The sequence below is a fragment of the Lemur catta genome, chromosome 1, assembly GCF_020740605.2.
Source record: "Lemur catta isolate mLemCat1 chromosome 1, mLemCat1.pri, whole genome shotgun sequence".
NCBI lineage: Eukaryota > Metazoa > Chordata > Mammalia > Primates > Lemuridae > Lemur > Lemur catta.
The window spans coordinates 188,768,085-188,781,758 of NC_059128.1; the positions used below are offsets into that span (position 1 = coordinate 188,768,085).

The 13,674-nt window shown below is 39.1% G+C and overlaps 1 protein-coding gene across 5 annotated transcripts in view; it reads left to right on the top strand.

Annotated features, from left to right (window-relative positions):
- The window catches only part of LOC123630220 (schwannomin-interacting protein 1), a 125,483-nt gene that overhangs the window by 87,042 nt on the left and 24,767 nt on the right, over positions 1-13,674 (top strand). For all 5 annotated transcript variants that reach the window (XM_045539556.1, XM_045539557.1, XM_045539558.1 and 2 more), the window contains one exon: positions 9,473-9,591. In XM_045539556.1, coding sequence (XP_045395512.1) covers positions 9,473-9,591 — 119 coding nt within the window. The remainder of the gene's footprint in view (positions 1-9,472; positions 9,592-13,674) is intronic.

Here is a 13,674-nt window from a genome sequence, read left to right on the forward strand (position 1 = left end):
GGGTATTAGTCGTTTGTGACCTTAAGGGCATCTTGATTTGGGTTAGGTTAGGAGACTGGAGATTTGCAGCAATAAGTGGTTGAAAAGCAAGAAAGCATTTTTTGAGCATGTTGCTGAAGGCATGGGTATTCTACTGCATTTTTCCATATTTCAACTGGATCCTTCTTTGCATCAAACAATGACTTGAAAATGTCATCTACCAAGAGCTCAATCAATTCCAGCAGTAGTTCTTTAGGTTTCTTGGTGATACCAACTAGGTGAGGCTGAAATGCTAATTTGAGTGTGATGTCATGATTCACAAAGTCAGTAAACCTTTCATTGTACTCTCCAATAGGTCTATAACAGCTGCATATTCTTCAGGTGATTCACATATATCATCCTGCTTATCAGTGACCTTTGCTAACTGGAGAAAATGTTTATCCAAAATTTTCTTTTTAAGAAGTGTTTTGAACAAATAGATTTTTTTGAAATGCTTGGATTTTTTTTTGCCACATATCATATATAGAATTAGTTTACCTTGCAAAGAAATATTCAAGTCATTTTGATTTGATACATCAGACAGAAATGCTGCATTCCTATAGAAATCTTTCAACAATTCGAATTGCTGATTCTGTTCTTCATAAAATTTAACTATCTGTTCTCACAGGGATAAAATTTTGGTTAATGCCCATTCCTGCAATAGCCAATGCACTTTAGAATGGTACAGCAAATCCACACTGAATACCTCATGTTCAACTTTAGCATGTTACACAACTGACTATGCTGTGTTGCATTTGCACAAATATAGTTAACAATATTTATAACTTGTTGCAAAGTGTCACTTAAAATAGTAACTTTAGGTTACAGATTTTGCTGATGCAAGCTATAACAAAAAAAAAATGAAAGCATCGGTATCTGTTCATACTTTTTTTTATCTGTGCAACAAACCCTTCACGTTTTCCTCTCATGGAAGTTGCACCATATGTAAATACATTCACTAAATTTACCAAAGTTGGTCCAACTTCATGACATTTATCTTGAAAGTTGTTGAAGATATCTATTCGCTGTGTTCTGTTTGCAAGAGTGCCCAGAGTGAGTAATTCTTCATAGCAAAGAAAATCTACTGTTATGACCTGAACGAAGTATAAAACCTGCGTCAAGTCAGTAGTATCAGTTGATTCATCCAAAGTGATTGAATTATATATATTTTCATTTTGAAGTGTTGCATAAATGTTAAGTTGAAGACTAATTCATGCTGCTGATCAGTTATGGTTCTCCTTGAAAGAGGCAGTTTTTTGTACTTTGTAACATTATCGGGGTCTAAGCATCCTACAATTTCGACAATGCATTCTTTCACAATTTCTACATCACTGAACGGCTTCTCTTTTTCCCCAAGTATGTAGCCACTTTATAAGTTGCTTCAGTGCCACTATTTCCAGGTCTTCTTGGTGCTTAAAAGAATAGTCTTTGCTTTTGCTTTTCATCTTTTTTTTTTTTTCTTTTTTTCTTTTTTGAGACAGAGTCTGTTACTCTGTCACCCGGAGTAGAGTGCAGTGGCATCATCAGAGCTCACTGCAACCTCAAACTCCTGGGCTCAAGAGATCTTCCTGCCTCAGACTCCCAAGTAGCTGAGACTACAGGTGTGCACCACTGTGCCTAACTAACTAATTTTTCTATTTTTAGTAGAGATGGGGTTGGCAGAGTCTCACTCTTGCTCAGGCTGGCCTTAAACTCCTGAGCTCAAGCTATCCTCCCGCCTCAGCCTTGCAGAGTGCGTGTGTGAGCCACTGTGTCTGGCCTGCTTTTCATCTTTTACTTTCTGCAGTACAAACTTTCATGCCTCTTCCTCTAATTTAAAATATTTGTTTTCCTTATGAGTGTTATAATGGTGATGAGCATTGAATTTCTTTAATGTTGATATTGCAGTATCACAAAGCAAGCAAATCATTTTATCTTTAGCAGAAACAAGATAATATTGCAATTCCCAATCCTCGTTAAAAAATCTGTTTTCTTCCTTCAGCATTCTCTTGATCTTCTTTGACATGATGGGCTGTTAAGTAGACAGAATTAAAAAATACTGTTGAGCTGTGCAACTTCTCACAAATTTTACTTCAGACAGAAACACAGTGCACTGTTGTCAAAAGCTGATAACATACTGGTGTACTTGACCCCCATAAACTCTCACCGACCAGCCTCATGCGGTAGTGGTGCCAGTCAGGTGTGGGAAGTTAGAACTAACCCATGAGTGTAGCAGCTGTCATTTTAGCCCTTATGGTTTACTAATGTTCTAATTGTGCTGGTCAATCTGGGAGGATGATTTCATTGAAACTTATTTTTTTAAGTCGGTTCATTTTAAAAATAAAATAAAAGTATAAAAGATGAATAAAGATGTGTTAATAAAATAATTTGTTCTATAAAATTTGGATTCAATCAAAAGGCCCCACTTAAGGACCTAGAAGGCTGCATATGGCCTTAAGGCCACAGGTTCCTCACCCCGCTCTGGGATGTAATGTTGAAACACAGTAGTTGTGGGTTGGGTGATGAACTCCTTTACCTTCACCAAAGTTCCCATTCTAAGTGACTGCTGGACTTTAATCCTAGGTGCTTTTTAAATACCTTTGCTCTGATCCTTAACAAGTAGACTACTCAAGTGTTAGCGACTCTGCACAATGGCACTTCTGTCTGCCTGCTTCTGTTTATGTCACTTCCCTGTAGCATGAGAAGAAGGAATGTAGTCAACACTAGGAAAAGCCATCCTCACAGACTAATTGTAAACAAACATCTTCATTCCCTGGACTGGCATCTCGGCACTTTTGATGTCAACCAATTCTCAAGTAAAACAGGTGTCAGAAGGCTCTGGGTCCCAGAGTCCTTCTCCTTGGGTGCCCATCCTGGACTTTGGGCATCCAAGGCCGGCTCTCTCATGAATACCGGTTGTGAGCAAGTTGCAGTGTAAGGACCCAATGTTGCCTTAGAGCCCAGGCTGACACCCATCCAAAGAAACTTGTTCAGACGCATTGGTGCAAGGATGCAAAGATAAGAAATTTCAACGGCATTTTAGGAAACCTGATTTGGTGGCTCATCATGACCTTTCTGGGATGTTTATTGTTAAGTTCCTGAAATGCAAAATGTCAATACAAAATGAAAAAAAGTGTCCAGATTTTCATATCTATTCAGTGATAAAATGGAAAGATACTATGTTATATAACTTATATTTTTACTAATAATTAAAAAAACACTTCCCAGGGGATAAAATAAGATGCAAGAAGTTGAAATAACCTGCATAGTGCAAGTATTTAAGCACTTGACATTCAAAAGCATGCAATTTATGGAATACTGTTTTTATATTTTGATCTTGTGACAGATCCAAAGTTTATCTCAGTGAGAAAATAATTAAAAAGAACGATCAGCATATTTGGGTTTTCTTTTTGCTTTTTTGTTAGAAAGAAAACTAATAAAATTTACCTAATGAACAAATAAGTTCTGTACTTCTGGGTCATGTTTAAGAGCCTCAGACTCCCCCACACTGTAATGCTGCCTATGAATGTTAGAATAAAACTGTCTTGCAAGCTGAGGAAAGAAACAAGAATGACTACTATTTTCCTAAAGGAAAAGTACTTTTCCACAGGGAGCCCCAGAATCCCAGTTGCATCCCTGGTGGATGCTGCTAATAGCAATGATGCCAGATATCACTAGGCAATAGATTGCACTGAAGCAAGGGGATCATTAATTGCTTCAAAACAGGCATCCTGGCAAGGCCTTGGCAGAGGCCAGACTGCTGCAAATGAAATCCACCTGGCTCCAGAGTCTGGACTTGCCACATGGAACAGATGTATGCTTAGCTAAAGGAGAACCAACTCTGTTCATCTAGCTACTTGATCTGTTCAATTGTTTAAAGCTGTGGTTCCCAAAGTGCCTGGGCCAGCAGCATCAGCAGCATCTGGGAACTTGTTAGAAATCCACCTCTCAGCTCTATTCCAGACCTGCTGAAACAGAAAAACACTCTGTGTTTTCACAACTCTCTAGGCAATTCTCATGCGCAATCAAGACTGAGGGTTTCTGTGTGTGTGTGTGTGTGTGTGTGTGTGTGTCTGTGCGTGCACATGCATGCCTACCTGTGTTATCCACTGCTTGGCAGACCCTGTCTGCAACCTCTGCCATCCTGAGTTTTTTTTCCGGACCATGGGGGTCCAGTGTACTCATTAGCTTCTGGGATGATGCTGCTCACAATCCTTAGCAAGTTTTTCTTCAGTGGTGCATTGTTTCCCTTTTTGCCATTAGTAGAAAGTATTTCCTTTGTTGCTTTAACAAGCATTTCCTGTGTGTAGCACCAGTGTAGAAGATGAAGAAAGAGCAGCCAAGGCCTGTGAGGCTTCTCGACCTTAGGGAGGATCTCCTGTGAAACCTCTAACCCTTGTAACTCCTCGAACTTATTAGAAATGCAGAGTCTCAGGCCCTGACCCTGAATCAGAATCTGCATCTGAACAGGGTCCTCAGGCGACTCACATGCACCCTGAAGTCTGAAAAGCACTGAACTAGGCAACAGTTCAGCAGTGCGGAAAAGAGGATGCTAGAAATGGTATCTGTAAGGGTTAGTAGTGAAATGAGCAGAGGCAGTGAGTATTATAAAACAAGGATATCCCATAACAAAAAAGTCTATTTCAGTTGCCATGATGAACAGGTAACAACAGTAAGAAACACATGGAGCTGGGAAGGAGGGAAAGCTGAATCCTGGGAAGAGATGGAAGATAGGAAATTGGGGGAAACATTTTCCTTCCTCCCACAACCGAATCCTAGCCAGGCCTAGACCGTTCCTGCTCCACATCTTACACCTGGTTTTACTCCCACCGCACCTCTGTGCCATCCTCCTCAGCTGGGTCTTTTGATTCTCTAGGCCAAGCTTCTTTAAATATGTCTTTTCTCAGGGGGGTTTCAGGAACCTCTTCCTCCTGGTTTGACAGGCCCTTTCCGGCTGTGTGGGTTTCATCATCTGCGCAAGAGTCGAAAGGAAGCAGCTGTTCAAAGTGTCCTGAGCACCAGATGGCTTTAGGTTTAGGTTTAGGATATTTTTTCCTGAAGTGTGTTCCTGAGAACCCATAGGCCCATAGATGCCCCAACAGAAATACAGTTTGTCAATTAAATAAATGTTGGAAGTGCAGAAAATACCCAGTCCTCCGTCTGTACATTCACGTGCAGATTAGCATGTTGAAGGCTCGGTGGGCCCTGCTTCAGAGACACCATCATGCTGCTAGTGAGGTGAACTGGGCCAGGGGCATGAAGGCACAGCCTGAGCAGGGAATGCAGGGGAGATATTGGTGTGCAAGGGGTAGGCACCCGCTGTATCCAGAAAAAAGTATGGAAGGGACTTGGGGACATATTCAATTTGGAGATAGACAATATCTACCCAAACAACATTTTGATTTTTATTTCTTTACCAAATACCCTTCTTTGTGCTCGTCAAGTTTGGGGAATTGCAGTAGAACAGGTGCACACTGGGGAGGGCTGAGCATTGGCATTTAGAGTCTAAAAGTGTTCAGGGGTCCATGTTCTAAGATCATGTCACACATGGCAACCTAGAAAGTCACTGCGAGCCTTAATCTGCTCAGACACAGGGGCTGGCAGTAGGGAATTTAACAGCAGATGAAACTTCCTGGGGCTAAGTTTCTAAGCACATTTTTATTCTCATCTTGGTCTTGAATGGGTTTTTCTGTCTCATAGGGATGAGCTGCTATTCCTCAGTTGCCCTTTTGCTTTTTGCTAGCAATATCAATTTTAGATGTTTACTTTTGTTTTATGAGGGTATTTTCCAAGGCTGCTTTAAGAGTGGACATGGCTTTGCTTGCCATAAGTGCAAAGTGTGGTTTGTGTCAGCCTCTCCTTTTTCCCCTACACTTAGCTGTTTCTCAGCTTAGGATGGATATCTTTGGGCTTGAGGGGAGGGGGTGGTGGGAGAGTAAAAGAGTGATGTGAAAGAGAGAAAGATCTGGAGCCAGAAAGCACGGACTTGAATCCTCCTCTTCCGCCCCCAGTTTCCTCATTTTCAAAGCAGAAATTGCTGGAGGATTAACCACAATGCTACTATTTGTCACAGACTTACAGTACCATGGGTCAGGTACAGCTGCTAAGTGATTTACCTAGATTCTCTCATTTAACCCTCCAACATCAAGGGAGATCCTTTACCTCTGGACTTGGACGAGCTTTCCGAGCACAAAAGCCATCAACAACATGATAGAGGAAGTGAATTATTGACTTAACTAGATAACACTTACAGTTGAAACTCAAAAGGAAAAATACTCTTAATATAAATTCTTTAAAACTCTCAAACCTTTGTAGAAAAACAAGTATAACTAGGAATAAGTAATTCAGAGAAAAGAAAGTGCAGGAACTAAAAACATTTAAATATTTACTCTAACTGTTAATGAAAGAAATTAAAATAAAAACAATACCACTTTTTGCCTATGAAATTAAAAGCAACATTTTTTAAGTGAAAATGCACAGTGTTAGCCAGGATATAGTAGAAGCTGCACCCTTGTACATTGCTGGTGGGCATGTGAATTGGAACAGCTTTTCTCTAGAGCAATGTGACAGAATGTGTCAAGAGCCTCAACAAATGTTCACACTCAGCTGATCTGGTAATTCCACTTCCAGGAACTTATCCTGAGGAAATAATCAGACATGTGGGCAGGGCTTTATGTAAAGATGCTAATTTCTACGTGATTTTTAATTTGACACAACCCAAATGGCTAACCATAGAGGGTAACTCCATAGAATGGAATGATTTGCAGCCATTAAAAATTGTGTTTTTAAAGAATATGAAGTGCTGTAAGGGAAATTCTCAAAATATAATAAACAATATGATCTCAATTTTATAAAGAGGAAAAAATGCACACTTAAGATAAAAACAACAACAACAAAAAAAAACTAGGAGGAAATATACCAAAATGTTAGCAGTGATTTCTCTAAGTGATGGGATTATGGCTGGCATTTATATTCTTTTTTGTTTTGTTTTGTGGGGTTTTCTGGTCAAGCATGTAGATACTTTTCATGATATACTTTTCAGTGGTATCCAAAGAAAGAGAAAAGAGGAAGAAAGTATATTATAAAGCAGTCCTCTTTAAATTGTTAATGAAATGTTCTGTGTAAAGAAGGCCTGCTCCAATATCTGTAGCTCTAGTGTACAAGTCAAGAAAGATAGACATGAAATCAGGAGTGTATTCACACATTCACACCTGGGGTAGGTGTTTACTTTAAATAAAGTCTCTTTCAGACCTCAAGCTAATGTTGGGCAAGCATGTTGAACATTAATCATTAACACTTGTGTTGTTACCTACTGATTTTATATTTGGATATTCAGTTCCACTCTACAGTTCTCTGACTGTTGAGGGCAATGGGTGAGAATCTCCTTTGCCTGTTCTATGGACTGAGATGTAATTTCACTCGCTACACAAAATCTGCCTGGCAGATATCGGGATTTTGAAATGAATTTGTTTTAAGTAAAGATGTCAAAGTGATGTGATTCTGTTTTGGCTGGACCATCACAAGTACCAGCCTTGCACATTTGGAAGGGTGGTTTGCTTTAATTAAGGTTCCCAGCAGTACACTTGCAAGTGGTTGGTGAAATAAAAGGTATTCCTGCTTTCCGTTCTGTGCCAGCCAAGTACACAGTATGAAATCAGCATCACATCTGTAAAATAATCTGTATAAAAGCAGCCTTTCACTTTGTGGCTCTATCTCTCTCTCTCTCTCACACACACACACACACACACACACACACACACACACACACACACTAGCTCCTAGTATGACACAGTTGCACTGATACATGCCAAAACGGGGAGCTGTCTATATAGACAGACGTCATCCCTAGGTGTCAAAGTTGAAAGAATGCTTATGGTGTCCAAGGATTTGAAAATATGACAGAAAAGGGCAGTAGAGATGAGCTTTCTTTGAACTAGAACTTCTCAAACCTATTGAAACTAAATGTCTGGTGCTAGAGCCAGGGGATACATAGTTTAGAAACCCTACAGGGCATTCTAATGCAGCCTGTTGAAGCTGGAACTTGGGAACCACTGTCTCAGTCGTACCATGCTGTCGTGTGTTTTATTCTGTACGGCCCGGTATGGTATCCGCCAGCCACCTGTGATTGTCGAGCTCTTGAAATGAGGCTAGTGTGACTGAGGAACTGAAATTTTAACCTGAGTTAATTAATTATTAATTGAAGTGCACATAGCCACATGTGACTGGTAACTCCCGTGTTAGACAGAACAGCCTTAACCTGTTGTATACTGTGCTTCACTTGGGGATGAAATTAAGTCATTTTTAGGCCACCCATCCAAAAGGTTGTGCATTTCATCTTTCTGACAAGGCAATGCTTAGATGTAGCTCCAGAACCTCCTCTTGAGAGAATCAAGGCACCACTCAGCCCTCAGTAGCCCTGCCCAGTCACATGACTTGGGTTTTGTAATATAGTTTGCTCAGTGTAATCTTTAACCCCCTGCTCAGAGCATAAAATGGTAGTTCTCATGGCCATCATCATCTCACAAAGCAGAAAACCAAAATCTCATCCCCAGCCCAGGATTTTTGACTCATCGCATTTGTATTTTGTAGTGATTTCACTTTTAACTAAGGAAATCATTTCTAATCTTCTCCCCTGTTGTTTAAAGGGTTTAAAAGTTCAGCATGGTGAGTTTTTATGGGTTTTTTTTATGGGAAGCGAAGTGTTGTAAACATACCCAAGTGATCACAGTAGTGTAGTTTACCAAATCCTTTTCCTATGCACATGGACCTGACTTCCCTTCAAAATATGAACCCACTGGGCCCAGTTAGAATTCTCAAGCTATTCCAGACATTATTTTTCAGGGCTTCTCACATTCTAAACCTGGTGAAATAAGACTAACTCTTGAACAGAAACTATAGTCCCCAACAAGACTATAAGGCCATGAAGGCAGGCACTGTGCCTGTCTTGTCCTGAGCTCTATTCTGGCATCATAGTGTGGCATCTGCCACTCTGAGAGACCCAGCACATGTTGGTCAAATGGATTAATGTTCTTGCCCTAGAGAAAGTGGTCTGGATAAAGAGACATGTAAGGAAGAGAGAGAACAAGATCCAGGGAAAGGCCACATTTGGGATCAAAGTGATTTGATTGAGGAGAAAGTGCATGCCCTCCACGACTTTATTCTGCTGTATCTAGCAGGTAAGAATAAGAAAGATTACAGTGCCAAATTGTCTGCGTCCATCCTAGTGAAGATCACATAGCCCCACAACAGAGATTACCTGGACTAGAGATCATAAAAGGCTCTGAAGAATTGAGATTGGAATCAGAAGAGACTGGTTTCACTTCAGCTTTTAATAATTCAAATGCTCTTGTGCCGCAGCCTATTTATTTATGTTTCATCTAATGTTACAGTTCTAAGAAACTTAGCAAGTTAGGCTGCCTGTGGTTGTGATGTATCTGCCCGCTTATCAGCATTTTTTATTTTCTTGAAATTTTAGGCACAGAAAAATGAGAGAGAGTCTATCAGACAGAAGTTGGCACTTGGAAGCTTCTTTGATGATGGCCCAGGAATTTATACCAGCTGTAGCAAAAGTGGGAAGCCAAGCCTTTCCTCCCGGTGAGTGTTCTTTTGAGTTGATTTTCTGATATGTACCTACTGGATTTTGTCATCTGACTGTATGTCTAATAAAAGATAGCCTTTAAGTGGGATTTTTTTTCCCATAATACTACCATCCTTATTTGGGTTTTAGACAGACACTCCCCCACCTGTTTGTTGGTTTATACATTGTTGCTATTGTTATTGGCCTATTGCCCAGCCACTTGAGGTCAGATTTTTATACTTCATTTTTTTCTAGACTCAATCCTGATTTTGCATACTGATAAGGGAATCAAGCCACACTCCTAAGCAAGCTCACTGATGATTTGAGGCGTGTGGCAGACTACCAGATTTCCCATTAAGCAGTCCCAAAGCACCCACAATCACCCCCTGATACATCTGATTGCAATAAGTACTGGTAACTGAGAAATACAATTCCCGCTTTGATCATTTATGTTTCTTACAGTTCTTAACCTGTCCTCCAGGTGGTTTTTCTTTATCTCATTTCAGGATATCATTACTCTTTATCATAATTTATTTCAGAATATTACTGGTCATTTGGATCGCTTCTAATGTCAAATAAAATATACTTAAATTATCATTTTACCTAGAAAACAAGACTATGGACTAGAGCTTCTCAAACTTTAACATGCTTATGAGTCATGTGGGGATTTTGTTAAAATGGAGATTCTGATTCAGTTGAACTCAGTGAGGTTCAAGATTCTACATTCCTAAGATGCTCCCTGCTGGGCTGTCCGTGCCACCATTCCATAGGCTGCTTTGATTCGTGAAGGTATAGACAATCTGCAAAGTTATAGCTGTTACAAATACAGGTATTCCAAGGGATGAAAGCACATAGAACATTGTTTTATGCAGACGGTAGTAACTAAAGACCCATCATGTCCCCCAAATGTCTGTTTTCTCTCAGTCTTCTTTTGGGCTAAAAGCAAATGTACCCTGTTAAGATACCAGGAATGTTCACCATGTTAAGCTGGGTGTTGGAGGTAAATGATAGTATTCAGGCATCCATTCAACCCATAGATCTCTACTGTGTCTCTGCTTTATGTAGGGCCTAGAAGGAGGCATTTTAATATCTATCTAAGTCTATTGTATCCGGCTTTCAGTAAGCCTTTTGCTTCAGTCTTATCCTGAGAGATTTATCTAAACCAGCAAGAATCAAAAGGTAGACACATGCTCACGTGCACACCTGTTTGTGAGGCTTTGCAGGCAGGTCAGTACATCAAGACAAGAGCTCCAGTTTGGCCGTGAAGTGTTATAGTGGCTCTTCCTGAGATGGGTACCAGCCAGTCTCACAATATTCCCTTGCTCTTCCTACATGTCATTCCAGAGCTGGAAGGTCAGCCTTCCCTTTTGCCTTGGGAGCCTCTCTTCCTTCCCAGGTGGATGTGGCAGAAAGAGCTCTGGCCTAGGAACCTGAAGACCTGAGGATTAGTCCTAGTTCACTTCTAATTCTGGGACTTTAACAATTTACTTTGTTTTATCAAGCCTCATTTTCTTCATTTTTGTGAAGTGAGGGAATTGAACCATGTAGTCTTATAGATTTCTGCTACTGCTGTCTAATATTCCCCAGAGTGCCAAAATGTCTTCTCCTGGAAGCCCAGTCTCTCTATTCAGCAATGTCATATCCATCTGGTACAAATGGGAGGGTTTCATTTTTAAAATGAAAGATTTATGTATGTGTGTGTGTGTGTGTATGTGTTTGTGTGTGTGTATGTGTTTGTGTGTGTGTACATACACATATATACATACATATATATATATATATATATACACACACACATAGTACATATCTATTTATCTATCCTTGTTTCACCCTCCAGAAGCAATAACTTTTAACTCCTAGACTATTTCTTCTGGTGTTTACCTACCTATCTCTAAATTAAATCCTTGTCTTCTTTGGTTTTAATTTTAAAAAACCATCAGACTGCCTACTGTAGAAAATTGGGATTGAAGTCTTCTTTACAGCCCTCCCACAGACATATCTACATATGCCCCCTCCCATTACCCTTGACAGTTATTTCACAATTTAGAGTCAAATAACTATTTGTTTACATTATTAAGATCATGCAGGCTGGGCGCGGTGACTCACACCTGTAATCCTAGCACTTGGGAGGCCGAGGCGGGTGGATTGTTTGAGCTCAGGAGTTTGAGACCAGCCTGAGCAAGAGTGAGACTCCATCTCTACTAAAAAAATAGAAAGAAATTAGCTGGACAACTAAAAATATATAGAAAAAATTAGCCGGGCATAGTGGTGCATTCCTGTAGTCCCAGCTACTCGGGAGACTGAGGCAGGAGGATTGCTTGAGCCCAGGAGTTTGAGGTTGCTGGGAGCTAGGCTGATGCCATGGCACTCTAGCCGGGCAACAGAGTGAGACTCTGTCTCAAAATCAATCAGTCAATCAATCAGTCATGTATTATTCTCCCTGAACCATATAGTAAAACTGTGATTACTTGGGAAATTTTATTGTTCATCCTGAAATTAGAATCGCTTCCTTTTTCCCTTTCCAGTCCATGGTTTTGACTGCCATATTAGATTCTACTGCATGAATACACCACAGTTTATTTAGCCACCCTTCTGATGGGCATTGAGTTGTTGCAGAGGTTTTCCTCTTGTAAACAATGCTATTTATACATATTCTTGCGCATGTCTTTTGTGTACATGTGCAAGTGTTTCCCTTTGGTGTATACCTAGGAGTGGAATGACTAGGAAAATACCTGAATGTTCACACTTAGAAGATAATGTGAAACTGTTTTCCAGCATGGTTGCAAGTTACTCTCCTACCAGCAATGTTCAGAGACCCTTTGGATCCATAACCTTTCTAACACTTTAAAGTGTCAATTTCTTTTAAATTTTTGTTAATTGAATAGGTACAACACAATATTTCCTTGTATTTGTTAGCCATACTTGCTTTCTCTTCAATAAAATGTCTGTTTGGGTCTTAGTCCAAACTTCTGTTGGACATGAGACTATGCTTTTCTTATTGCCTAATAAAAGTTCCTTAGTCAAGCTACTAATCCTTAATACATTATATATATTGCAGATATCTCTTCTCAGGTTATAACTTGTTTTTACTTCCTTAATGTGTGTTTTATGACCATAAATTCTTAATCTTACAAGTTTATGTATTTAATTTTATCAAACTTTTCTTTCGTTGTCAATGCTTTTGGTATCTGTAATCTTCTTTTGCCCTAAGGTCCAATAGACATTCATTAGATTTGCTACCAAGAATTGAAAGTGTTGATATTTTTAAAGTCTACAATGAATCAAGAGCTGATTTCTTGATATGGTATGGAGAAGTCTAATTTCGTCTTTTCTGTATAGATGACCATTTTTTCCCCAATCTCTCTTTTACTCACTGATCTGATAGACTACTCCTATATACACTATACCTTAATGGGAATACATTCTATTTAATTATTGTTTTTATCCCTGCACCAGAACTATAGTCTTAATTACTATAGCATCAAAATAATTCCTGATCTGAACAGATAAATCCCTCTCCTTACTCCTTTTCTTCAGAAGTCTGCTACCTATTCTTGCTTTATTTTTTATTCCTCCATATACATTTTTAATCATCTAATCAAGTTCATCAAAATACCATCTTGGTATTTTAACTGGAATTGCATTGATACTATACATCAATATAAGAAAAATTATATTTCACAATATTACATCTTTCTATCCACAAACATGGTCTGTCTCTCCATTTATTTAAATCTTGCTGAATATTTCTTAATAAGATTTTATAATTTTCCATTTAGAGATATTACACATCTTTTATTATGTTTATTTCTAGATACTTGATATTCTGATATCTTCAATTCTCTTTGATAATGCCTTCTTGTTTGCTGCTGGTGAACAGAAATGTAATTAACTTTGTATAATTACATGATTTTACTCTATTAATCTATTAATGAATTAATAAATTATTTTCATAGATTTTCAAAATATTGAACCATACTAGCATACCTAGTATAAACCTAAATTGGTTGGGGAGTATTATATTTTTTTTAGACACTACTAGATTTTATTTATAATACTTTATTTAGGATTTTTAGGTTTATAGTCATGATTAACATGGA